The following is a 23,237-nucleotide window of genomic DNA, read 5'->3' as shown; positions in this document are numbered from 1 at the left end:
AGTGTTGTAAGTCGGGGCACCTGGGTGGCTCAGTTGGTTAAGGGTCTGCCTTCAGCTCAGGTCATGATCTCAGGGTCCTGAGATCGAGTCCCACATCAGGCTCCCCACTCACGGGGAGCCTGCTCCTCCCTTTCCTTCTGCTGCTCCCTCTGCTTGTGCTCTCTCTCTCTCTCTCTCTCTCCGTGTCAAATAAATAAAAAAAAATCTTTAAAAAATCTTGTAAGTCCACAAAATGCACTTCCTGGAAGCAGGCATAAGTGACATGTTTGTCGTTCACCCCCTGCTCTCCGCCCCACTGTGGTGGGTAATTGGGCACGCGACGCTGCTGGGACCCAGACCAGCTAACTCTCTCTCGTTCCGGGCTCCACACATGAGGCAAAAGGACAAACTGTGAGAAAATAAGATAGAGAAGAAAGCCTAACATAACAAGATAGAAGCCCTTAGACCTTCAACGTGTAAACAACTGGTATTGGGCCAAGAAACTCTGCTGCGGACCTGAGTCCCAGAGTATGCAGGCCGGTCCCTACGACAAACAGGAGGAGTGGGGACTGTCACCGGCAATGCTGTGCTGGTGCTTGGGTCGAACACACACACCAGCTCCGTAACGAGCGTGGCCCGGGCTGGGCACGCAGCGGCGCCTGGAAGCCGAGACTGGGGATTTCGGTCCCAGTTTGTCAAATATTTCCAAGTTGGCTATTTCCAAGTTTGGATGTGAGGAGAAAGAAAAAGAGGTCCCCTGAGGCCACAGGCAGAGGAAGGGCTGTAGACACAGACAGACTAACATTCTGCTTCCTGCTTTTGATTGGATTTGATTCTTTGAAAAAAAACGGACCTTAGAATTACCGACACACAGGCCAGCCCGATGCCAGAGGACGTGGGCTTTGCAAAGAGTCAGTAATTTCTGTCTTGCTGTGATTATACGTGCTGCTGTACAGAGTAAGAAACAGAGAACCCAGAGGTGGGACTCCTGAGTCCCGCAGCCACAACCTTCTCCCTGCCAAGGAAAGCGCGGTCCCTTGAAAGTCAGAAGTAACCCATCAACTGGTATTTTCTACTACATGCCTGACCACGGGCAAGGCTTTCTCCTAAGGTTGATCTGGGGGAGAGTCGGGGATAGGGGATCTGGCCAAACTTGGGGATCCAACAGGGGCTAATGGAGATCACATGCTCATCCCCACGACCTGATCGGAGATTTTCATAGACTTTCTGAGTCTTCTCCTCATAGAAAACAGGAGAAGTTTGCTCCCCTTTTCTTTACCATTCCCGTTCATTCAAGTGTTTCTCATGTGTCCTAATAACCATATATATCATTTTCTACCCATCCAGACTCCTTGCTCCTCCCCGTTCGGTCCGGGGAGAACTCGTAAATGTCATTGGTCACAAAGCCGCTCTCCAAGCTCGCCAGAGTCACGAATCCACTTTCGGAGGGGTCCACAGCTATGTTGTCATAGTCACAAGACATGGCATCGGGAGTGGCTTCGCCCGAACACACTCGAAATGAGATGTTCTTCAGGTCTGGCCGGGTCTCAGCTAAATCGGCTTCACTTTGTTTTCGTATGACGTTGTAAACCTCGAGGTCTGGGCTGTCCCCATGGTGAGGAGAGGGCCAGATGGTGTGTGGCTCCTTCATGCTGGAGCCTGGCTGTTCCCGTTTCCTAGGAGGAAAGAAAAGCGCGTTGAGTAGTTTAGACGAGGGGATTGAGAAAATCCCGGTGTCTCTTGCTCGGGACGAGGAAGACATTGGGGGAGTCATGCATGACTCTGCCCTTCTCACCTGCAGGAACTTATGGGTCAGGGCTCTGGGGTGGAGTGGGGGGTACCAAAACAGGAAAGAGATTGCCTATCTACCATTCGCTTCTGCCACAGCATAGAACAGAGGGGGTTGCCCTGGGATCCCCAGAGCTCCCATGGCATCCATGGATCAAATTGGATGGGGAACAATATCAAATTTTTTTAAAAAGATTTTTATTTACTTATTTGACAGACATATCACAAGTAGGCAGAGAGGCAGGCAGAGAGAGAGAGAGAGGAGGAGGAGGCAGGCTCCCTGCTTAGCAGAGAGCCCGATGTGGGGCTCGACCCCAGGACTCTGGGATCATGACCTGAGCCGAAGGCAGAGGCTTTAACCACTGAGTCACCCAGGTGCCCCAACAATATCACATTTTTAAAAACCCATCTCCAAGTCAAAGTTAGCCTGCCTTCAATTTTAAATATAGGTAATAAATTGGAGTAGAATTAGCAATATCTTTGATTTGATTGCCAACAGAATCACTGATTTTTCACATCACATCACAGTTATCATAGATATACTCATCTCTACCGTAAAATTATGCTAACTATACCCACCACTAAATAAAGAAATATTAGTAAAGAAACATGTGTATTACCGAATCACATTTATTTTTTGGAAATATTTTGCTAAATTGTTTTATCAGTACAATTGCTTCCCTTGCAATCCAGAATTATCTCATTTTATATATTTAGAGATACTGTTCTGGGAAGGGGTCCATAGGATTTACCCAATTGCTACAGAGGTCTGTGACATAAAAAGGTTAAAAACCCCTGAAAAAATCCCTGAGATAGACTCCAGCTTCAGAGTCACAATTCCCAAATCCTGGTGAGGTGCTAAATAGACTAAGAAAGGGAAAAACAAAAAAAAACAAAAAAACTGAAAACAACTGCAGAGTGAGTAACTGGGAAATGTATTCCTATTTTTTAAACTGAATTCTATTTTTAGATCAACACGAATTAACTGATAAAAAGGATCATAGTAAGAACTAACATTTTTGAGTGCTTCCTATATGCCTATTCTGCATGAATTAACTGTTTTAATTCTTTTGATAATCCTATAAGGAAGATATAATTAAATGAAGCACTTTCTGCTATTGACCCTTGAACAGTGAGGAGATTACGGGTAACAACCCCCTCCCCCTGCACCCCGTGCAGATGACAATCTGTAACTTTGACCCCAAACGGAACCATTAGCAGCCTACTTCTGATGAGACACCTAACACATATTTCATATGTTATATGTATTATATGCTGTGTTCTTACAATAAAGTAAGTGAGGGAAAAGAAAACGTTATTAAGAAAGTCATAAAGGAGAAAAAGGACATTTACAGACTTATACTGTATTTGTTAAAAATACCCAAAACATGTATAAGTGGATCCACACAGTTCAAACCTGTGTTGTTCCAGGGTCAACTGTGTGTTGAAATCTTACTAATTCATCATAAAATGGTCATCAAAGGGAATCAAATCTTCAACTGGAACTCAGTTTTCCTGTTGTAAAATGGGCAGACCAACTTCGTTCTGTGTATGGTACATTCATGTTTCCATGTCTGTATGATGCTGGGGAGTAAAAAGGCAACTGAGAAGAGCGGTGGGAACCTCAAAACTGGTGGCACACGATCCATAAACAGAGATGATCTAGGCCACTTAGTTAGTGTGGCTATTTTGCAGCAATCTGAATTTGTATAGTCAGTGAAAAGCAAAGTCAACTAAAAGGCTTTAGCTATTTCATTTTGAACAAAGGGATTCAGTTTCAGATCTTTGCCAGAAGGCTCTGGGAGAGTCATTTTTCAGTGGCTCCCTATTCCTTCGCCCAGCTAACAAACATCTTTGGAGTGAGAGCCTATAGTCACGAAAGCACCTTGCTGGCTGATGTGTGGCTAAAGAGGAGGTGAATAACTGTTTCACCCCTCACGTCATTTGAAAGCTTCCACACACACAAATTAAAGGCTGTAAGACCACTCTCCTAATCACAACTAAGCACAAATGCCTAGTACTTCTGAATGCCAGGAGGCCACCAGAGAATTCACTCTCCAATCTGCAATGGTAATTATCTTGGAGCTGCTGTGGCCTTTCATGAAGCAAAAAGACCAATGTCCAAATCTCCAAGAGTCCAGAAGACACCAGGTTGACACAATGAAGGTTTTACTTGCCTCCTTCTGGAGATCCAAACCCAAAAGACAACCGTGATGACCACGAGGAGAAAGACGGTGCTGGGGATTAGAATATAAGCAAGATTCAAGGCGGATTCTGAAAAGAAAACCATATTAGTATCAGTATTAGTGATGTTTTATGAACATCAAAACAGGCTTAAAAAAGCATAGCCAACACAGAGTATTGCAAAGAGCGAGCTCCTGGAAGGAGATATGTGTACAGTCAGCCAGACCGTGACTGAGCATTCTCTACCTGTCCTATGACCCTAAGTAATAGAGAAAAGAAATTTACATGTTGGAGTTTCTTGCAAAATAGCACTCCCTTAAAATCTCCCTTAAAAAAAAGCAGGGGCTGTTTGGGCAGTGTTGATGTCTTTGGCTCTAAGGACAGAAATGGTAGTTCCCAAGGTGGGGTGGGGAAGAGGGAGGGAGTGAGAGAGAAGCTAGTCTCAGTGCCATTACCAGGAAAGAGAAGGTCACATGAAACACATGAATCAGACTGTAACCTTCCCAACAAATCTGACTAAGGCTAATTGGATCCAGTTGGGGCCAAGAGCAGTGACTGTGGAGGGCATTCAGAGGCCTGCTATCCTGACCTTTCCTGTCCTTCAAGACTTAGAACCAAAGAATTTTCTGTCATGGTTGCCTTTAGGAAGAACCAAGGACTGGCGACTGACCCCTTCCTTACTCCTCTGGTCCAATGTTCCCAACCTTCTAGAAGTTGTTGTTTTGTTTTCCTGTGAGGCTGCAAATCTGACAACCACCCCCACACCATAAGGGCCCAAAATAAAACCCACTTTAAATGCCGCCATGATAATAATGAACAATGAAAACACCACCCATCTCTGCACAGCATTTTTGTACTTTTTCCAACGCATTTTCAATACATTTTATCTCTTGTATAATAAAAAAAATATTTGACTGGCCTTTGTCCTTGGTTCCTGGAAAAGAGGCTCTAAATCTTTGGAATTTCTAAGGTAATAGGAGTAACTGTTATTCACAAGCCCCATCAGACCACATCAGAGTCTATGCTGAGGAGATGTCTTAGGATGGATGGGGCACTCGGGATTAAGTTCAATTACATGGCCCATGACCATATCAGTGATGCCTTTGTAAGAACACCTCAGTGTTTATGTATTATACGCTGTATCCTTGCACCAAAGTCTTTGCACACCAAGCTCAATGGGACTTTCTGGGTGGTGGACACAGTCATGTGCCAGGAGGGTGATGATGCTGCTCAAGTCCATAGGGAGAGGATGCAGAACCTCCCCATAGGGGACCTTCCTGGACATTACCCAATCTGGTTTGTCAGGGGGCTGCTCCTGATTTAGCTCCTTTATAATGAAATGCAGCTGAAATAGAGTGTTTTCCTGAATTCTCTGAGTTGTTCTAGTGAGTTATCAAAACTGAGGGGTTATGGGCACACTCTGGATTTGCAGCCTGGGGACCCCTGACCTTGTGACTGATGTCTGCAGGGAGGGCAGTCTCATCTGGACGGAGCTCTTCCCCTGTGGGTTCTGCCCTAAGTTGGGGTAGCTGGTGTCAGAAACGCAGCTTTACAATATCCTATTTCATTTCAGGGCCATGGTGATGCTCTCAGATAGGTGAGGAACGCCCCATTACTTCTGTTATGCAAAAGAGGACACTATAGCACGGAGAAATGACGTGTTTTTCTAAATGCTGTCCAGGGACACAATCCCAGATCTCCCTCTTAATGCTCCAGGTGGGAGGCTCGAGGTTGAAATTCCATTAGCACCCTGGTTTATCACCCATTTTCTTGGATCCCTTATGATTTGAGTTGTAAAATGTTTTTGTCCACCTCTTTTTTTTCATGTGAATATCAAGCTGGGACGTCCTGTGTCCTGCATCCCACCTGGGGTTTTCTGTGCCTGTTTCTCTATAGCCGCTCGCCCAGGACCCTGCCCCCACCCAGGACTGCTGGGTGCCCAGCCCCCACCCCCCATCCTCATGCCACCATTTCATCTACTGGTCGGTCTACTCTCCCCAGGCTTCCCAGATGGTCCCCAACTCTGCATGCACTTTCTGCAAAGCCTCAGATGCCCCGTTTAGTTCATTATTAAAATAACTGCGGGAAAGAACAAAGTAGAGATCGTAACCCTCTGTAATTTGTGATCAAGAGGGTCCCACCATCTACTTTCCCCAGGAGGGTTCTGTCCATACCGTCGTTTCCTTTAAATGTCTCTCTGGCATCTTCTTTCCCCGTATCTTCCGGAAGCATGGGTGTCGCTGGCTCTGTTCTTTCATCTGGAAACAGACAAGTGGACTTGAGAACACGGTAGAAGACCTCACGATCCACATGGTCTCTGAGGTCCCACCAGGTTGTAGAGGGACGTGAGAAAGTAGTAGCAATTTGACCAAGGCCATTTATAAAGATAGAAAAGTAAAGGGTTGAATTTGCTGGCCTCCAGGTTTAACCGTCTTTACCTTCCTGGTGAGATTTTCACTGCAAAGAAGCCTGTCCTGAAACAGACAGCAGGCGCCTGGCATCAAAGCACACAGAACACAGAGATGCCAAAGGGCAGGGCCAATGACTCACTTCTAGGCCCGTCAATTATCCACGTGGCTCACTCCTTTTCTCATTAGATCGAGTTATGCCTTTCATACTGTCAATAATGACAAGTCTCATCCCAAACTGAATTTGTGGTTATTGCTTTTCAGCTTTGAGAGCAATGGGCAACTCCGGGGAGATTAATGAACTACTTGGCGGGGCTGGGTGTGGCGTACACCCCTCCAAATGGTCTGACTTCCCACCAGCCCTCTTCCTGCTGGAAAATCTGAAGAACATACAGTTCTAAACCCATAAAAGGGGCCTGAGAAACAGCCCAAATTAGCCCAAATCTCAAATGATAGGCTTACCTCCAGGCTTTGTAGAAGGAGCTGTTGGTTTCTCTGTGTAGAAAGAAACAAACACGAAAATAGTAACTAAATTTCCATGCCATCTGGATGAAATTGGCCAGATGATGGCCTCCCCTTATTTACTCCCTCAGTCATCTGATAAACTTTATTTAGTGCTGCTAGATGCCAAGATCTGGGTTAGTAAGTCAAAAGAATCATTTCTGCAGCAAGACTAGCCTTCCCCCAGCTTCATTTGGGTATTTTTTTTAAAAAGTATTTTAAAATTTTAAATACAGGAATTTCAAAATATACACAAAAATACTAAGAGTGGTATGAACCCCCGTGTGCCCTTACTCCGCTTTAACCCTTATCAACATAGGGCTAATCTAGGTCCAAAGCAACCCCGACCCCTTCCCAATTACACTCAGGCCTGGATTATCTTAAAGCTATCAAAGACACGTTAACAATTCCCACTGGGGATGTTTTAGAGAGTAACAAACACTGATCTCCCGGAAGTGGGCATGGTTGTGGTGGGGGGTGTCCACCTGCCCATGGTGGACACTGGAGTTCTAGAACCTGAGTCATTTCAAATGTCTTGAGAGCCTGAAGATCATCAGGCTGTACAGATAATCTACATTGAATATTTTCCCCTTGGGCTGGGAGTGCATCCCCCTAAGGAACTGGTAGCAAATCTCTCGTGCTCATCGGATGCTCTGGGCTTCAAAAGGATGGGGTCCTTAAAGGGCATCGTTTTGGAATTCACAGTCCTTAGGCCAGGATGCTAAGGCTATTCTGAAGCTTCTGAAGGAAACTTTCAATCCTCTTTCCATAAGAGTGTGTGTGTGTGTGTGCACGCGCACGTGCAAAGGTGATGCAAATCTATTTATTTTTATTATTTTTTAAAAAGATTATTTATTTATTTATTTGACAGAAGGATAGAGATCGCAAGTAGGCAGAGAGGCAGGCAGAGGGAGAGGGAGAAAGAGGCTCCCTGCTGAGCAAGGAGCCCGATGGGGCTCGATCCCAGAACCCTGGGATCATGACCTGAGCCGAAGGCAGGAGCTTAACCCACTGAGCCACCCAGGCGTCCCTATTTATTTATTTTTAAAAGCCCACCTATATAGTGCTTCTATATGACAGAAACATCACCATGTTCTAAGTGTTTTCTAAAAATGAACACGATTTGCCCTGCTAACAGCCTGATGAGCCAGTGGCAATCATTCTGGTGGTTTTGTACGCCATGTATCCGAGGTACCAGGAGATTAAGTAATTTGTCCAAATCTCACAGCTAGTGAGTAGCTGGGCTGGAATTGGAACCCAATCAATACAAGCGAAAACTAACATTGTAAGGAGAAAGATTGTGCTAGGTTGTGGTGATACAATAGCAAATGAGAACAGCCCTCACCCCCTCTGGCTCTCAGGCCCTGCAGGATGGCCAGAACATACGCAATACAGGCTAAGAATCCCAGAGAGTAATTTTTCGATAGGACACTATAACATGTAGTATATTCAACAACATGACATGACCTATTCATTTTCTTGTCCTTCCACAGTTCAGTCCACCATGAATACTGCACTGAACACAGCACATTGATGCGGCATCACCATCAGCCCCTGCGATGCCCTGCACTGTGCCGCCTCAGCAGATTTGTCTCTATTTTCACTGACGACACCTACGCCCCTAGCAGACCCCAGAAGCAAGCAGGGGTTCAGATCTGGCCAGCACGTGCCCACTCCACGCAGTCATGTTGCCCAAGTCCTATTTTAGACGTTATTCAACCAGTCCCTGGCCCAGAGAGACCTGCCCTCTATTTTGCCAGATACATCTATTCTAGATGCTATTCTGTGTGCTATCATAGATAGCAGCGTTTCTGGCATTACAGATGGTGTGCCTCCTTGTTGGAACGGCACTGGATGTCCCTCTCCTTGCCCAGCAAGCACAGGCACGAACTGGCCAAACATGTATGTCTCTAGGCCAACCACATAGTGAAAGGGACAAACTTATAAACAGGGAGTTAAGGTACTGTGTGTGCTCAGTGCTAAAATCCTCCTAGAAGGAAAACCTAACTTGTTTTTCAGGGGCCCCTAGGAGGTTTCCCAAAGGAAACTTCTTATTTTGAAAAATTTCAGATTTATGAAAATTTGCTAAAATAGTGCCCATATATTTCACCCAAATGATACGATTTTGTATTTCATTTATTTATTCTCTCTGTATCTCTCTATATTTATGTTTATGTATCTATATTTTTATTTATATCTATGGATCTATATTTTTATTTATATCTACGTATACACCCACATACGTATGAAAAGCACATACAGACACATGTGTAACTTTTTTTCTGAGAAAAATGTACAGACTTGGTTACTTTTACTTCTAATTAATTCAATATGTTTTTCAAAAGATGTGGGGGTCAGGTTCTTATGCAACCACAGTAGAGTGATCAGGACCAAGAAATCAACATTGATAGTCTGTTACCTAACCTACAGACCTTATTCAAACTCTGCCAATCGCCCCAATACTGCCCTTTATCGGAAGCCATCATCATCGTCCAGGTTCCAATCCACGATCCCTGTTGCACTTGGCTGCGTTATGAGAGGAGATGATGATCAGAGCGAACCCCCAGGTAAGAATGAGTTGTCTGGGAAGGAGTAGGACAGTTCCAAGCACAGGGAAAAGTTGCCCAGCAGCTGGGCAACTCACAATGCGCACAAGGGAAGGATGAAGGGGGGTGGGCACCTTGTAGCAGCAAAAATCATAGCAAAAACAGTTAAATTCAAACAATTTCAGGAGTATTTAGTCTTTAACTAGATATAGCTAACAAGTCATTTTATACTGGCCAGGAAACGGTGCAGGTCTGGGACCCAGCAGTTGGCTTGGGGATCGGAGAAACTTCAGGGACAGATCAAAACTCACTTCAAGGTTAGATCTAATTCAGTTATGAGGAGGCGTTTTGGGAACCTCAGTGGAGTGAGACTGCGGGCTTTTAGCCAATTCAGAGCACTGAACAGATCTAGAAGCAAATGCCAGCTGAACCTGCACGGCATAGCTAGAGGGTGGTTCAAGCCTGTTCCTTAAGGTGACTGCTGTCTGTCCACTACCAGTGAAACTGAGGGACTCCATCATCTCCTTAAAGCCTCAGAAAATCATGTCACGTGGCTGCTAGAAAACCTAAGCACAATGGCCAGCTTCCTTTCACATTCCTTCTTTTTCCCAAGTTCCTACAGCCATCCTCACATGTGGTAAGAATAAGAATCCGTGATCATCCACTTAGAGGGCTTTCTGTTCCCTGCGCTTCTCATAATTCTCACTTTGTCATACATAAATTAGGCCCTTTCCTTTCTTTATGCCTTCTCTTGGCAGCAGAACCCCCTCTTCCTTGCTAGGAGTACGCCTCAGTAAGGAACTGAGACTGCATTCCGCAGCCGTGCATTTGCAACAAGCTTTCTCAGAGACCACTGTAACAAATTCTGGGAACTAGTAGCTGTGCATGAAGTAAGAGAGGAAGCTGAGAATTCAGCCGTATGACTTGGGGAGGGATTCGTTACCATCGGAATATTTGCAAACAAAATTGTTCTTCATGTTGCACCGGTCGTCGTTCCACTGGAACATGTAGGGGCCCCCGACGCCAGCAGGTGCCGACGGCTGATGGTACATGACCACGCAGACCTCGCTGCCGCACGAAGGTTCGTCCACGTACCAGTTCCTGGAGGAAAGGGGTCAACAATGGAGACCACTGGGGGAGGAAACCCCAAGACTTCAAAACCTTTATTTTCCTTTCAAGTTCTGCGGAGCCCTGAACTTAGGACTCTGCTTCAGAAGACAACACAGAGAGAGGCAGGAATTGAAGTCCTGCCAATAAGTAGAATCACATGCTTTCTAACATGGACATCACAATCAATCATCTGACATTCACCACAACCTCTTTGTAGGGAGGAATATATTACTGTATGATATCTGCAGAGTAATTATGAGAAGAAGCAGCGAGCAGGGCCCATCTGGGAGAGCGTATTCCTTGCCTTTTCCTAACTGGCTTTTGTTTCCCTTTGTTTCAGAAATCAGATGCACTAAGAAGAGGCCTGGCTTATCTCAGCCAGAGCTTGCCTGGCTCACAACTCTTTGTGCTTTTCAAGCGTCAAGACTGCCTTTCTAGCCCGGGGGAAGTAAATGGAAAATGCCAGCAATCTGAGCAAGACTTTCCAAAATGCAGAGGCCGTGAAAACAGGTGGCGGGGGGGGGGGGGGGGGGGGGGGGGTGTGGTGGTGGGGACTGGCGCAGAAGGCCTACATAGTCTTTGTCCTGTTTTAAGTTGTTTCCACTTCATCAGGCAGGTGGGTCCCTCCTTCTGCCTCTGCTACCAGATTCCTCGTCTTTGTCATTCTTGCTCCTGGATGGGGTGCAGCCCAAGCTCCACTATCCAGTGACACTTGGAATAAATGGTGCTACCACCCAGTTGGCTAGAAGGATGCCAGGGCAAGGCCTTGGATTCCATAGAGAGCCCAATGCTGTGAACGGTCACTGCACACACTGACTCCAGCCTGGGCTTCAGAGTCTGCGTGGTTACCTGAGCCGCTTCCTTCTGTTGGGCACAGGATGCAAGGTGACACTGGAATTTGAAGACTTGGAGTGTCCTCAGGGCTACCCATTCGAGTGGGAGCCTATGGAGGCCAGGGAGTCAATGGAATTCTGGCCCAGGACCAGCTGATGGTGGGGCCCATCCAGTGGTCATTTCCCCAGTCCCCAGATACATGACTTGAACAGCCGTATTTGGTATCTGGTATAGTCCCACATTGGTTCCTTAGCCTATGAGGTAAGAGCTGTAATAGTGGACGAGGTCAAGTGCAAGATTCTGAAACTGCACTCCCCCCCACCCTTTCCAAAGTAATAAATAAAAACCAGTGTCTTATCCAGGGGAAGGTGACAGAAAGTAGTACCACCCTTGAGGATCAGAGAATGCAAGGGTCAGGGAATCTCCAGCATATCTCTAGTTAGTTCACCAGACTGGCCCTTGCAAACACCACGCAGACCCTGAAGGAGGACACCAGAGTAGTATAAACACAACTAGGTAGAAGCCTTAATTACAGCTGCTGTGCCATATGCGGGGTCTTTGCTCGAGCAGGTTAACATGCTCTTGGCTACTTAATATGCAGGTCCAGGGAACATAATATTTTCCATCAGAAGGAGAATCAGAAATAGTTTGCGTTCATTTGGAATAGACAACAGTACACATTTGTGGTTTTGCCTCGGGCCTATACTAATTTTCGAACCCTCTGTCATAGTGAGGTGTGAGGAGGCCTGGACTCCCTAGACATCTCGTGGAAAATCACACGGGTCTACCATATTTCTGACATGCTCTTGAACAGGGTAAGCTTAGGAAGACACTCATGTGTCCAGGGGGTTAGAGATAATTCCGTGAAGATTCAAGAGCCTGCCACTTCAGGCTAGATCACTAGTTTCTAGATCACTAGATCTAAATCACAGTATCTAGATCACTAGAAACCTCCAAAAAATGGTAGGTTTCTAGTGATCTAGGGAATGCCAGAGCCTCCCTTTCACATTAAAGGACAAATGTTGCATCTTGAAGCATCTCATGATAATGTGAAGGAGGGGGCATAGCACCTCGTAGGCCTCTCTGGATTCTAGAGGCAGCGTATTTCACACTTGGGGATAATTTTCTGGCCCCTATTTCAGCTGGCATGAAGGACAGCCAGCTTTGAGTGAGGTCCAGAGCTACAAAGGACCCTGAAGCAGGTTCTGAACTGTGGTGTAAGTGGATTTGCCAGTTGGGCCTATGATCGAGGAGATCCTATTAGTAGAGGTATCAGGGATGGGAAGAAACACCACAGAGTATTTGTGGCAAGCCCCAAAGAGAGAATCACAATGTAGACCCCTAGGATTCTATAGCAAGGTCATATTATCTGTAGGTGAGAAATAACCACCTTTTGCAAAACACTCCTGGCTTGCTACTAGGCGAGGAGCATCAAAAAACCGTGCAATCCAAGTTACCCATCGTGAGTGAGGCATTGTCAGACACACCTAGACCCGGGCTGGACAGGCCCAGGAGCAATCCATTCTAAGGTGGAAGGGGTCTATCCAGGACCAGAGAGCACTGTATGAGCAGGCAGAGCACGGCACAGCATCTCCCATGGTTGCTCCAAGGCCTCTTCCTCAGTGTCCACTTATCCCTGCACAAGGGAATCCCTTATGATGCCTGACAAAGGCTGCTCAAGTTTGCTTCATGGAAAGGACAGCCAGGTATGGGAGTACGGCTCCACAGGACAGCAGCTGCACGCTGACCCCACTCAGAGTTGGCCGTGAAAGATCAAGAGGTAAGGGGACCTCCTCCCCATGGACCAGCTCAGATGGTGCCCCTAGTGAACCAGCTTGCATGGAAAAAGAGAAGTTTCTGGAGGTTAGACTCTATACGGACTCAGGGGTAAAGCAAGAGCTTGGCCAGCTGATCAGGAGTCTAAGCAGAGAAAGAGGAGAAGACTGGGGATGGGGAGCGGAGCTCTTGGACAGAGTGATGTGATGCAAACAGACATATGGGACTAGGCAGGAAGTGTGAGGCTCTATCACAAGTTAAAACCCACCAGAAAGTATCTAACACGGAAGAGGCACTAAACAGGCTAGGAGACAAGTGACTCGGCCAGTTGATGTCAGCTAGCCTGGGACTGGCCGCCCCAGTGCTCGCACAACAGCTATGGCCTGGAGTAACCATGGTGGCAAGGACGGAGGGTCTGCGTGGGCTCGACAGCGTTCATCTCCTCTCACCGAGGCTCATCAAGCTCCTGTCAAACGTCTAACCTGCCAGCAGCAGAGACCAAAGCTAAGTCCCTGAAGGAACACCAGCTTAGGACACCAACCTGGCACTGCGGAGCAAGTTGACTACACTGGACTCCTTCCATTCTGAAAAGGGCAATGATTCCCTTTGACAGGAAGAGACCTACAGCCTGGGTGTGGGTTTGCCTTTCCTGCCTCAGGGCCTCGGTCAGGACCACTACCCATTATTTGATCTACTGGCCCAGAATGCCAAATAACACCTCACCAGACCAAGGGACCTACTGTATAGCAAAGGAGGTGTGGGAGTAGGCTGGTCATCTAGTTGGGTTTACTAGGCATGTCATGGGTTTACTAGGCAAGAAGAGCAGTGGTTATCTTTGTAGGAAGTAATCGGCCCTAATCACAGGAGGAAGAAGCTACGCAGTTCCCCATTTGGGGCAGGAAGAAATATGTTTGGCATCCAGTTATCTACTAGGGTTCCTGTGGGTCTTCACATACCCAATTTCAATGGTAAACAGGAAAGTGCTATCACTCTAGCCTGAGAAGCACACATTGACTGGGTCCTCGCATACCCGGAGGGTCTGGGTCCTGCCACAAGGTCAGACACGGAGGCTCCTTGAGCAGAGAATGAGGGGAATCTAGACAGGAGAGTAGAGGAGGGACGTCGGTGAGTATCAGCTGGGGTCCAGGGACCAGCTAGAGTGGTGGGCATTGTAGTTCATCCTACTAACCTTCCTTTTTTTTTTTCAATTAGAGAGGGGGCCCACAGACAGAGAGGGAGAGAGACAGAGAGGGAGAACCCCTAAACAGATTCCACGCCCAAATGGTGCCTGACACAGTGCTCCATCTCACAATCTGGAAATCGAGACCTGAGCTAAAATTAACCGACTGAGCCACTTGGGTGCCCTACTCCCTTTCCTTTTTAAGGTTTTTTCCAGGAAGAGAAGCCCACGAGAACCCTGGAGGGGCCGCCCCTGGCACGTAGAAGGAAGATGTGGATCTGCTTGGCATAATCGGTAGACACAGGTAGAAACCATAATTTCATCAGCATTCTTTTGGTTGATAAAGAGTTTAAACTCCCCCCCCCCCCCATGGGATCATTTACCGTTAGATTTTCTATTTTTCAACTGCTCAAGTCTTTCGCCTCTTTATCTTTTGGGGTTTATTGACTTACATAAACTTTCAGTGTCTTAATGACTTATATCAACTCTATTGTAAAAAGATAATTACTCCCTAATTCGTTACATTTTTCTGGTCTTATGTCTGCCTTTTAACTTTGCTATCTTTTGATGTTTGTCCCTGTCGCTGGGTTTCTTTGGGAGGGACGATGGCAAGGCCACTGTGGTGCCAGGGTAAGGTGTGAAATGAATGAGTCCTGACGCCGTGGGTTTAGGAGGGTCCTCCAAAATGCAGGCTTCCTTAAGTCCTCCTTCGGCCCATCTAGGCCCACTCCCTGTGATCTGGAGCCCTAATAGAGTCTTAGTTCCACAGACCCTCAATCTCTGTTTGGGGTTCTAACTCAAAAGGCTGGTAGCCAGAAGCCCTGACTTCAAGCATCACGTTCTGTTCAAGCAATGCTCCTGGGCCACATCTACCTGGACAGAGCTCTTGGGACAGGAGTTGGACACAGAACCAGGTTGACTGACTGACCCCCTTTGCCTCCCGGCTTTGGCCAGGGCTATCCTCTCCGGGCTCTGCCCAGCTGGGCCTTCTCCTCTTCCTCCTGCACTGGGCACCGTGGGTTCAGCCTACCTCCTTTTTGAGTTACGTCAAGTGGGTAAGCTGCTGCGGGTTCTCCACACTTACCTGAATGTTGCCGTGCTGCCATCTGTCCACGCGTAAAGGTCCTGGCAGGCTGTGCTATTGCTTTGCTTTTCTTCACGCCTCCTGAGCCCAATCCAGAAATCTCCATCAGACGCCAGGAGGTTTTCAATGAACTTTTCTATCAGTCTCTGTTCGTCCTCAGACTCGATGCTGACTAGCTGGGCCCCATCCCTCCTGCAGGCTGTGTTGGCTTCCTCAAAGTTCAGTCTTCGAGAAGCATCATGGAAGTAAATGACTTTATAACAAGGCCTCTGTGTCCCTCCTCGGCAGACTGGTTGTCCTGGAGGGGGGGAAAAAAAAGCAACCTATTTCAGTACTCCAAAAAGTATCCCAGGGCAGGGATGCTCGGCGGCACAGGCACGAAGCCAGTGACTCATCTGTGGACTCTGTAATGTCGTTTAGCTTCTCAGAGCACATCGATACCCACTTGGCATGGAGATGCGCTGATTTAAACTCTGATGCCTGCATTGTGTGGGGGCTCCATGTTTTGTTTGTTCCATTGCGGGTCTTGAAAAAGCAAAGGTTTTTTACAATCCTTTGAAAGAAAGGTAGGTTGTGCTTGCTTCGGCAGCACATATAAAAGAAAGGTAGGTGAAGATTTATGGCTCCACTTAAAGTTACCCACATAGAACTCTTTCATATCATCGGGAAGACTCAGGGGGCGGTGTGGTTGAGAGGGAGGTTTCTCTGTTTGGTGTTTCCTTTAGGTAAGAGATATGCTCTGAACTTGGGGTTGGGCTACTCTATCCTGGAACCCTTTGCCTGTAGAGTAGGACTGAGATTTTGCCCAGGCTGTGGTATAAGCAGAAGCTAAGAGCATCAGGTCGATGGGGTTTTCTGCTGTGATGGATCTTGTCTAAAGACACAGCTAAGGTTTACTCAACTCTTACTATGCAACATAAACTATGCTAATTGCATTTACATTTTTATCTATTCTTTCTCTCTCTGAACTCTCACAGTAATCCCTTGATGTAGCTCTTGTGTATGCCTCATTTTACAGAGGAGGAAACTAAGGCTCAAAGAAATCAAGTAATTTGACTAAGGTCACACAGCTATTGGTAGCATTACCTGAGTCAGAACACGGTTCTGATTACAAAACCAAGCCCATAACCGTTGAACTATGCTGCCCAGTTCCCACTTTGCCTCAGTTTCAGGCTGCACTAGGAGCCTGTGTAACGCGTCTTATGGAACTGGCACCCGAAGGGCTGAATGCCATCTTAGACAAATGGATGGGTTTCTATTAAGAAGGGACAAACTGTTCACCAGTACATACCCCATCCCCCCAGCTGGCATCTTCGGGAAGCCTTACTGTGTGCGAACTTCCTTCCATCAACATGCACTGCGTAGACGCTCTGTGCCTGGCACTGTGCTAGGTGCCGGGAATACAGAAACAAATGCCAATTCCTAGCCTGCAGAAGCACACAGCATATGCTTCTGGACCCAAATGCACAAGTGAAAACCAAATCTCAACAAGGGAAGTCCCTCGCAAGGCGAGAGCCAGATTGTGGGCTGTGGCTGTGAACTGCTACCACTGAGAAAGGATGAAGAATTTTGGTTTGAGAACCTCTTCCCAGCCCCCAAGGGATGTTCTCATTTTCCTAATTTGTTTTGCAGCCGTGCAGGGAACCAGAGAGCATTCATCGTTCCCAACGCTGACCAGAATCTGGGGCAAAAGTTACAGACCGTGGACTGCATTTTCAGGGCTAAACGGGACCAGAGCACATGCAGCTAATCCGGGAGACTCCTGGGAAGTCTTGTTTCTACAGCTTCTTTTACTGCTTTTATAAGGAAAGTCTCAATAAGCAACAGGTTCGAAGAGTTTTGCATCTTCTCCCTTCCTCTGCTATTCTGCTAATGCTAGAACTCTAACAGGACTGGCCCATGGGCAAATTAGGAGGCCTCAAAAGCAGGACATTTTCACGATGACGTTGTTCCAGACAGAATGGGGGTCACTGGCCAGAGAGGCTGTGGCTGGCGTGCTGCCTGGGGAGAAGACCAGGCCAGCCCAGCTCTTGTGATTCCTTCAAGGTGGCTCCAAATGAGGCAGCAGAAGGAAAATGAGCTCCAGGTACCTCCTGCCTGGCCACCAGCATACCGTGAGGTGGAGTTACATTGACTGGCAGACCTCCTTTTTCTACCATTTGTTTATCAAGGGAAAACATCACACCTTAAACGGGTTTCCTGAATGGTCCAGTCTGGCCACACAGCGCAAGTCTGCGGGTGAATGCGAGAGAGAGCCAGAGCTGGAAGCATGCCTGAGGCGCATCTGGTTCCCTTCCTTCAGGAAGTGTCTTTCTCTTCTCATTTGCAGGAAGGGGAAGGGCGGGGGCTTCTGTTCCCCACGACCTAGGACAAAGCCCATGCAGCCCTAACCCAGGCAGCTTCATTCAGATGCACACACCACCCCCTCCTCGCAGCCCACCCCCAGCCCGAGACACACTTCAGATCCTTCCCATCGGCTTGAGCCGGGATAACCGAGTAGAGGTTGTCATTCTTCGCTACCCCCCCCCCCCCCATGGCCGTCTGTCCGCGGCCGGAAAACCTGAGAAAGAGACATGGACATCCTCCTCTTGACATGCAGAACAAACAGAAGAGGCAAGAAGCCAGAGCACTGTACCTCCTCTGAGGTCCAAGTCCGAGGCTGCAGTGACACGACAGGAGGAAGGAAGCAGAGAGTCATTCCCCTGAGTCAGGCGGGGCTTGTCCCGCGCTAACTAGGCTTCTTTCTCCCTCTCCAAGCGCTTTGGTAACAGAGCTGGATCCCGCCATCCTACCCCCAGAGGAGCCCAGGAGTAAACAGGCTGGGTTCCCACCGCGTAGGGGATCCAGAATCCCCACTGTAGACGCCGTCTCCGGGAACGCGAGAGCCCCCACCCCGCCCCAACCCCAACCCCAACCCCAACCTCACTGACTGGAGGAGACCTGGTGAGCCTGCCCCTGCGCCGGGGGAGTGGGGCGGGCCGAGGGGGCGCCTCCTGGGGCAGATTTGCCCACTGCCCCACCAAGCCTATGTGCCCCAAAGCCCAGAACTCTGGGCGGGGAACGGACTTTGAGATTCCAGGAATCTCAAAGACCGGCGCTGCGGAGAGCCGCGGGGCGACGGCTCCCCTGCAAGCAGGGGGCGCAGGAGGGCCAGGTCCACCAGCAGAGGCGGGGGCGCCCCTCGCCTCTGCAGTGGGCCGAAGAGTCGCGGAGGCCTTGAGGACGGCCCGCAGCAGCTGGGGTGCGCTGGGTGCACGTGCGGAGCCCTACCGGGAACCCGCCCCCGCCCCAGCGCGCTCACTCACCGCTCAGCAGGCGGCCGGTGGCGCCCCGGGGCCCCGCCAGCAGCGCGGCCAACAGCATGGCCTGCAGCGCGGCTCCCGGCTGCATGGCCCGGCTCGGGTGCGACCTCGCACCCCGCGGCGCCACGGCAGTGGAGCGGACGGACCCGTAGCAGCGTGCACAGCAAATGCAAAGGCGGCAGCCGCATCTCCCGAGGACCGTCGGACCCGGCACCCGGAGGAGGCGGGGAGGGTGCGGAGCCAGCGCGCGGTCCTCCGCCCTCTGGGACGTCACGGAGGGGAGGGCAGCCCCGCCGCGGGCCCGCCCCTGATGGCCTCCCCTCGGCGCCAGAGACCTGGCCCTCGCGAAGGGAGCGAGCAGAGGAGGGGAACCAGCTCCCTGCCCGCCGCCCTCGCGTCCCCGCCACCTCCAAGCTTCCCACGGAGACCCTGCGTGTGCCCAGGGCGCGGGCCCGAGTGATATCCCAGTCTGGCTTCTCTGGAATCTGATGCAGAGAGCGCCGTGGCTCAAAACAGGGCCACATCTCCACCCCATGCCTCGCAGACATGGCCAAGTTCACCCAGAGCCCCTGGCTCTGCAGTGGGGACCAGTGGGAGAGTCGAGGCGGTGAGACCTCCCTGGGGCTCCATAGGCTGCAGTCGGGGTGCTCAGGGCCTCCCCTGAGAAAGGAGTGGCGGATACAGAGAAGAGATACTCAAGTGGGCAGTGTGCCCCTGGCGGGCAAGCTATGGGACAGTGTGGAGTGTCCAGCCCAGGTGGTTGAGTTGGAGCTCTGGCTGAGAAGAGGGTAGGTCCGCCCGAAGCCAAAGGGTGTCTTTGAACTCAGCAAGGAAATAATCCTCCGCCTTTGCAGGGCACCTGTTTGGGGGTAGGGGTAATTGTTCAGGCTTGGGCTGGTGGTAGAAAGAAGGGTCTCCCTGGGAAAGAATGCTCCCTGTGAAAAAGCCTTCCTCACCAGCTCAGCCCTCAGTGTGGGCTCCCTCTTTGAAACGGCCACAATACTCCTATTTCCACCTGCTTCTTACAGTGAGCTCAATGTTTTCAAATACCCGCAAATAATAAAGTGAGCCTCCTATCCAAAAGCTGAAGTACTAAGTGGCAGAAGGTGGGTCTGATTTCCGTGCCCACCTCCCCCCCACCCCCCCATACCCCATTGCTACAAATCCCCGCAGAAGTGCTGTCTGACTTCCTGGGTTTGGGGTTCAGCTTGAGCCACTGCAGTTCTCAAGGGGGAGGAATGAATGAATGAATATAGCTTGGGGCTGGGAAATCTGTTTTCGTATCAGCTGATGATAGAGGGAAGAACAAAGCAGCCTCGGCCGGGTGAGGACTGACCTTTACGGCAAGCTGCTTTACAGCCCATCTTTATGTCTGAATTAGAATATCTCACATCCAACAAGCACTCCTTCTAGAAACTCCTGGTTCTCAAGACAAAGTAAGGACTGCCATGTGGAGGGAAGCACTTGAGTTGGCATGTGATATTCTGCTTTTCTTCGCTTAAAGTCTATGTAGAATTCCGGCAATTCCTTCATCTAAGTTTCAATGAACTCTTGGTGTTACCTTAAGAGTTTTGTGAAGGTCTGATGGGAGCAAACAGACATGTAAGGGTGCCGAGAGCTGGCTACTAAATGACAATTGAAAAGGATGTATTTCCCATGTTACAACACCTATTACAACTTAGGGAAGCTGTCACCTTGGGCCAAAGAATCAAATTGTGTCCTGAATTCTCCCTTTGATACTCTGGCTGTTGATGCACATTCATTGCCTTTGTTAAGGCATATGGTCAACCTCATATGCTAATTATAACAGCAGCTCCAATCCTGCACAAGTCCTGGGTCCACACCCTGTACCGTGTGACTTTGCAATTCTTCTTACTGAAGGGGCTAAGTGTATATCCCCACCCCTTTTCTCTGTATTTGATTATTTCCCTTGTTTGGCCAACGGGGTAAGTCAGAGGTATCTGAGCCTACAGTGGAAAAGGCCTCACATGTCCTCATCCGTTCTTTTGCTTCTCTGTCACTGTCTGAGAGGAACATAACTCATACCCCACTGGACCATGTACATCCCAAAGAGGACGACACATGGAACAGAGCTGCCTCAATCACCAGACATTTGCCCAAGGTGCCGTAGCTTGAAGCAGAGTTGCCTGGCCCAGCCTAGATCAGCCAACCCCCTGGCCACACCCCCAGGTGTGTGAGCAGTAATAAATGTTTTAGATCACCTTGTTAGCTGTGGCAGCAATGCAACCATTATACCTGGTAACGCAGGTGTACAGGTGTGGACAGGTGTGCACTGGGGAAGGCTGGGTAGCTTACACAGTCCAGTTTTCCTGGTAAAATTATCTTGGTCCAGGGTCCCATCCTTAATTTGACAAGCCTAAATCCAATTAAGAGACTAATATATTTATACATTGAGAAATATTATCAACCAAACTGATGTTTCTATTAGTCTGTTGAGCACATGCTCTGGTTCTGGGCAAGAGATTTCCCAGTGAGCATGGAATCAGAACAAAGGGAGTTATTGGATTTGAAAGGTTAGGTTTTGACAGTCTGCTCTATCCATCTTTACAAAAGAGATTTATCCGTCTGGCAGATAACAATATCAGGGTGCCTTTTACTCTTCATAGTGCTGATGTGAGACTGCCAATTTATAATTTTCAAAATTTCCCTTTTCTAGGCCTGACTACTTCCCTCTGTTCAAACATTTTTCTCCAAATAGTGTTATGGGCAAAACTAGTAGTCATCCACTGATACCTGCTGTCTGTCCATTTCTTTTAGCGAGAGTCCTGAATGTTACCGAGGCAGATGCTCTTCCATTTAAAGACTATTCCCCCCTCCCTTGCAATTTGGTTTATCCCTGTGATGCAGTTTTGACCAGTGGGTCATCCACGGCTCTGTGGGCGCTGTGGGTGGGAGCTGCATCCGGTGGGGGTTAGTCCAGTGGCAGGGGGGCCAATAGTGCAGTCCTCAAACGGTGGTCCTCAGTGGAGCTGGGCGCGTCAGTGGAGCCCTGGAGCAGAGCAGACAACCCTGAGTAAGACTGCCGGTTCCACAGCGCAGAATGGACAAACACTTAACCTTCCCCTTCCCCATATATACCGAAGGGAATGACCTTTGAAAGTGAGGGAGGTTGGCAATGGCATTGTGCACATGTGTCTAAGATATAGGAACAGTAAGCCAGCTACTTGCAGAACTAGAAGTAATTAATTTCTAACTTCAGACATGTTCCAGAAACTGAATAAACCAAGTTTTGGTAAATGGATTTTATATAGAATTTTTTTTTTTTTTTTTTTTACAGCGAGAAGACTTTAGTGTTTTCAGGATTTTTTAATAACTGTCTCAAGTTGGGGCATATAAAACTCCTGTTGGGGCATATAAAACCCCCATTTTATCTGCTACTCATAATATAGATCAAATACAGTAGTTCTGGACATACCCTGCCCAAGAAAATAAGATAAATGGGGGTTTCAGAATTGGGATATGAGAGAGAGGATTGTGTGGCGTCACATCCAGCAGTACCCACCAAGCAAAGTAGATGCAAGTATTCAGTAACTGGTAAAATTCCTAGAAGTCTGCATATTTAACTTTTATTTCTTTGTTTTAACAAAGTGATCCCAAGGGTCCTGATTATTAGAGAAGGTTGTTTCAAAAGTCAGTATCTAAGTAAGCCATCCTCACCCTTGCATTGATCACGTTAGTCCAAGGCTTTGACCTCCTCTTGGTCTTCCTTATCTGACTCTGACATCACTTTCCTGTTGGCAGTAACATGAATCTGTTTTAAGACACAGAGCTCTGTAGTTGTGAAGACCACGCAGCAGGGAAACAACTTCTGAAAGTTTCCCCAGTGCAGATTTACTGTCTTGGATCATGACCATGCATCAGATTGGGCAGCCAAGTATAAACGTGCAGGTGGGAAGAGTGGTCGTTGTGCTGTGAAGTGTGACGAGGGAGAAGACTGCCTACACACAATGTATTTTGCTCACAAGTCACACTTGTGATCATCACGGGTGACTGATTTCTTTGGATTACCCACTGGTCCTTCTTTCCTTCTAGTCAGACCTCTTTTAAAATGCAAGTATTCCTGTGGTAGACAGGAATAATACATCAATAAACATTTTGATACCAAAACCTTTCTATGAACACACTTTCTATTTCTAGTTCTTTCTGACAAAAGGGGATCTGGATTATCCTCAGAAGGTCTGTTGGAGGAGGACGGTAAAGGTGTGGATCTCTGTGTGCGGGGGGGAGGGGTTGGGCAAATAAGAAAGGATGGAGGGAGGAAAAGAGGGCAAAAGTTAAGTATTTTACGATAGTGTCAAAAACTGAAAAAAGGTTTATCATGTACAGTATAAAAGCATCACCTTCTAGATTAGCTAATACTGAACTACATGATCTTTTGGAACTAAATTTTTTTTGTTACCAATATTTTCTAAATTCCTACATGTAGTCAGTGTGCTAGCACTTTGGGGGACTCAGTTTCTCAATGAGCTTGCAATATAGTTGATAGGTGAGAAATACATGAGGGGCATCTGAGTGGCTCAGGTG

At 48.1% G+C, this 23,237-nt stretch overlaps 2 protein-coding genes and 1 long non-coding RNA gene across 9 annotated transcripts in view; 1 reads left to right on the top strand and 2 right to left on the bottom strand.

Annotated features, from left to right (window-relative positions):
* Positions 1-1,282: 1,282 nt before the first annotated feature.
* LAYN (layilin) lies at positions 1,283-21,277 on the bottom strand. 2 transcript variants are annotated; one of them, XM_032357796.1, is made up of 8 exons: positions 18,696-21,277; positions 18,026-18,049; positions 15,391-15,688; positions 10,350-10,507; positions 6,822-6,854; positions 6,126-6,209; positions 3,945-4,041; positions 1,283-1,655 (listed from the first exon to the last, which is right to left on the bottom strand). In XM_032357796.1, the coding sequence occupies exons 1-8, from the start codon at positions 19,225-19,227 to the stop codon at positions 1,292-1,294; spliced, it is 1,590 nt and encodes a 529-aa protein (XP_032213687.1). In that variant the 5' UTR covers positions 19,228-21,277; the 3' UTR covers positions 1,283-1,291. The 2 variants fall into 2 exon arrangements, with proteins under 2 accessions (XP_032213687.1, XP_032213688.1); XM_032357797.1 differs by lacking the exon at positions 18,026-18,049.
* The window catches only part of LOC116598649, a 5,871-nt gene continuing 605 nt past the window's right edge, over positions 17,972-23,237 (top strand). The window contains exons 1-2 of the long non-coding RNA XR_004289125.1: positions 17,972-18,333; positions 22,851-22,913. This is a non-coding gene — a long non-coding RNA (uncharacterized LOC116598649). The remainder of the gene's footprint in view (positions 18,334-22,850; positions 22,914-23,237) is intronic.
* The window catches only part of C9H11orf88 (chromosome 9 C11orf88 homolog), a 27,680-nt gene continuing 25,822 nt past the window's right edge, over positions 21,380-23,237 (bottom strand). For 4 of the 6 annotated variants that reach the window (XM_032357801.1, XM_032357800.1, XM_032357803.1 and 1 more), the window contains exons 7-8: positions 22,371-22,444; positions 21,380-21,702 (exon numbers count right to left, since the gene is read on the bottom strand). In XM_032357801.1, coding sequence (XP_032213692.1) covers positions 22,387-22,444 — 58 coding nt within the window. In that variant the 3' untranslated portion in view covers positions 21,380-21,702; positions 22,371-22,386. The other 2 variants (XM_032357804.1, XM_032357805.1) reach the window with 2 other exon arrangements.

This window comes from Mustela erminea, chromosome 9, assembly GCF_009829155.1.
Source record: "Mustela erminea isolate mMusErm1 chromosome 9, mMusErm1.Pri, whole genome shotgun sequence".
NCBI lineage: Eukaryota > Metazoa > Chordata > Mammalia > Carnivora > Mustelidae > Mustela > Mustela erminea.
This window is presented reverse-complemented; position numbering and strand designations above follow the sequence as displayed.

What these genes read in the sequence shown, in the direction of transcription:
- LAYN (XM_032357796.1), bottom strand. Translation starts at nt 19,227, where the DNA reads ATGGGGTGGAGATGTGGCCCTGTTTTGAGCCACGGCGCTCTCTGCATC. An exon ending in CACCGGCCGCCTGCTGAGCG is followed by an intron (nt 18,050 to 18,695) that starts GTGAGTGAGCGC and finishes GTGTCACTGCAG; the next exon opens with CCTCGGACTTGGACCTCAGA. An exon ending in GACATTTAAAGGAAACGACG is followed by an intron (nt 4,042 to 6,125) that starts GTATGGACAGAA and finishes TTTTCTTTTCAG; the next exon opens with AATCCGCCTTGAATCTTGCT.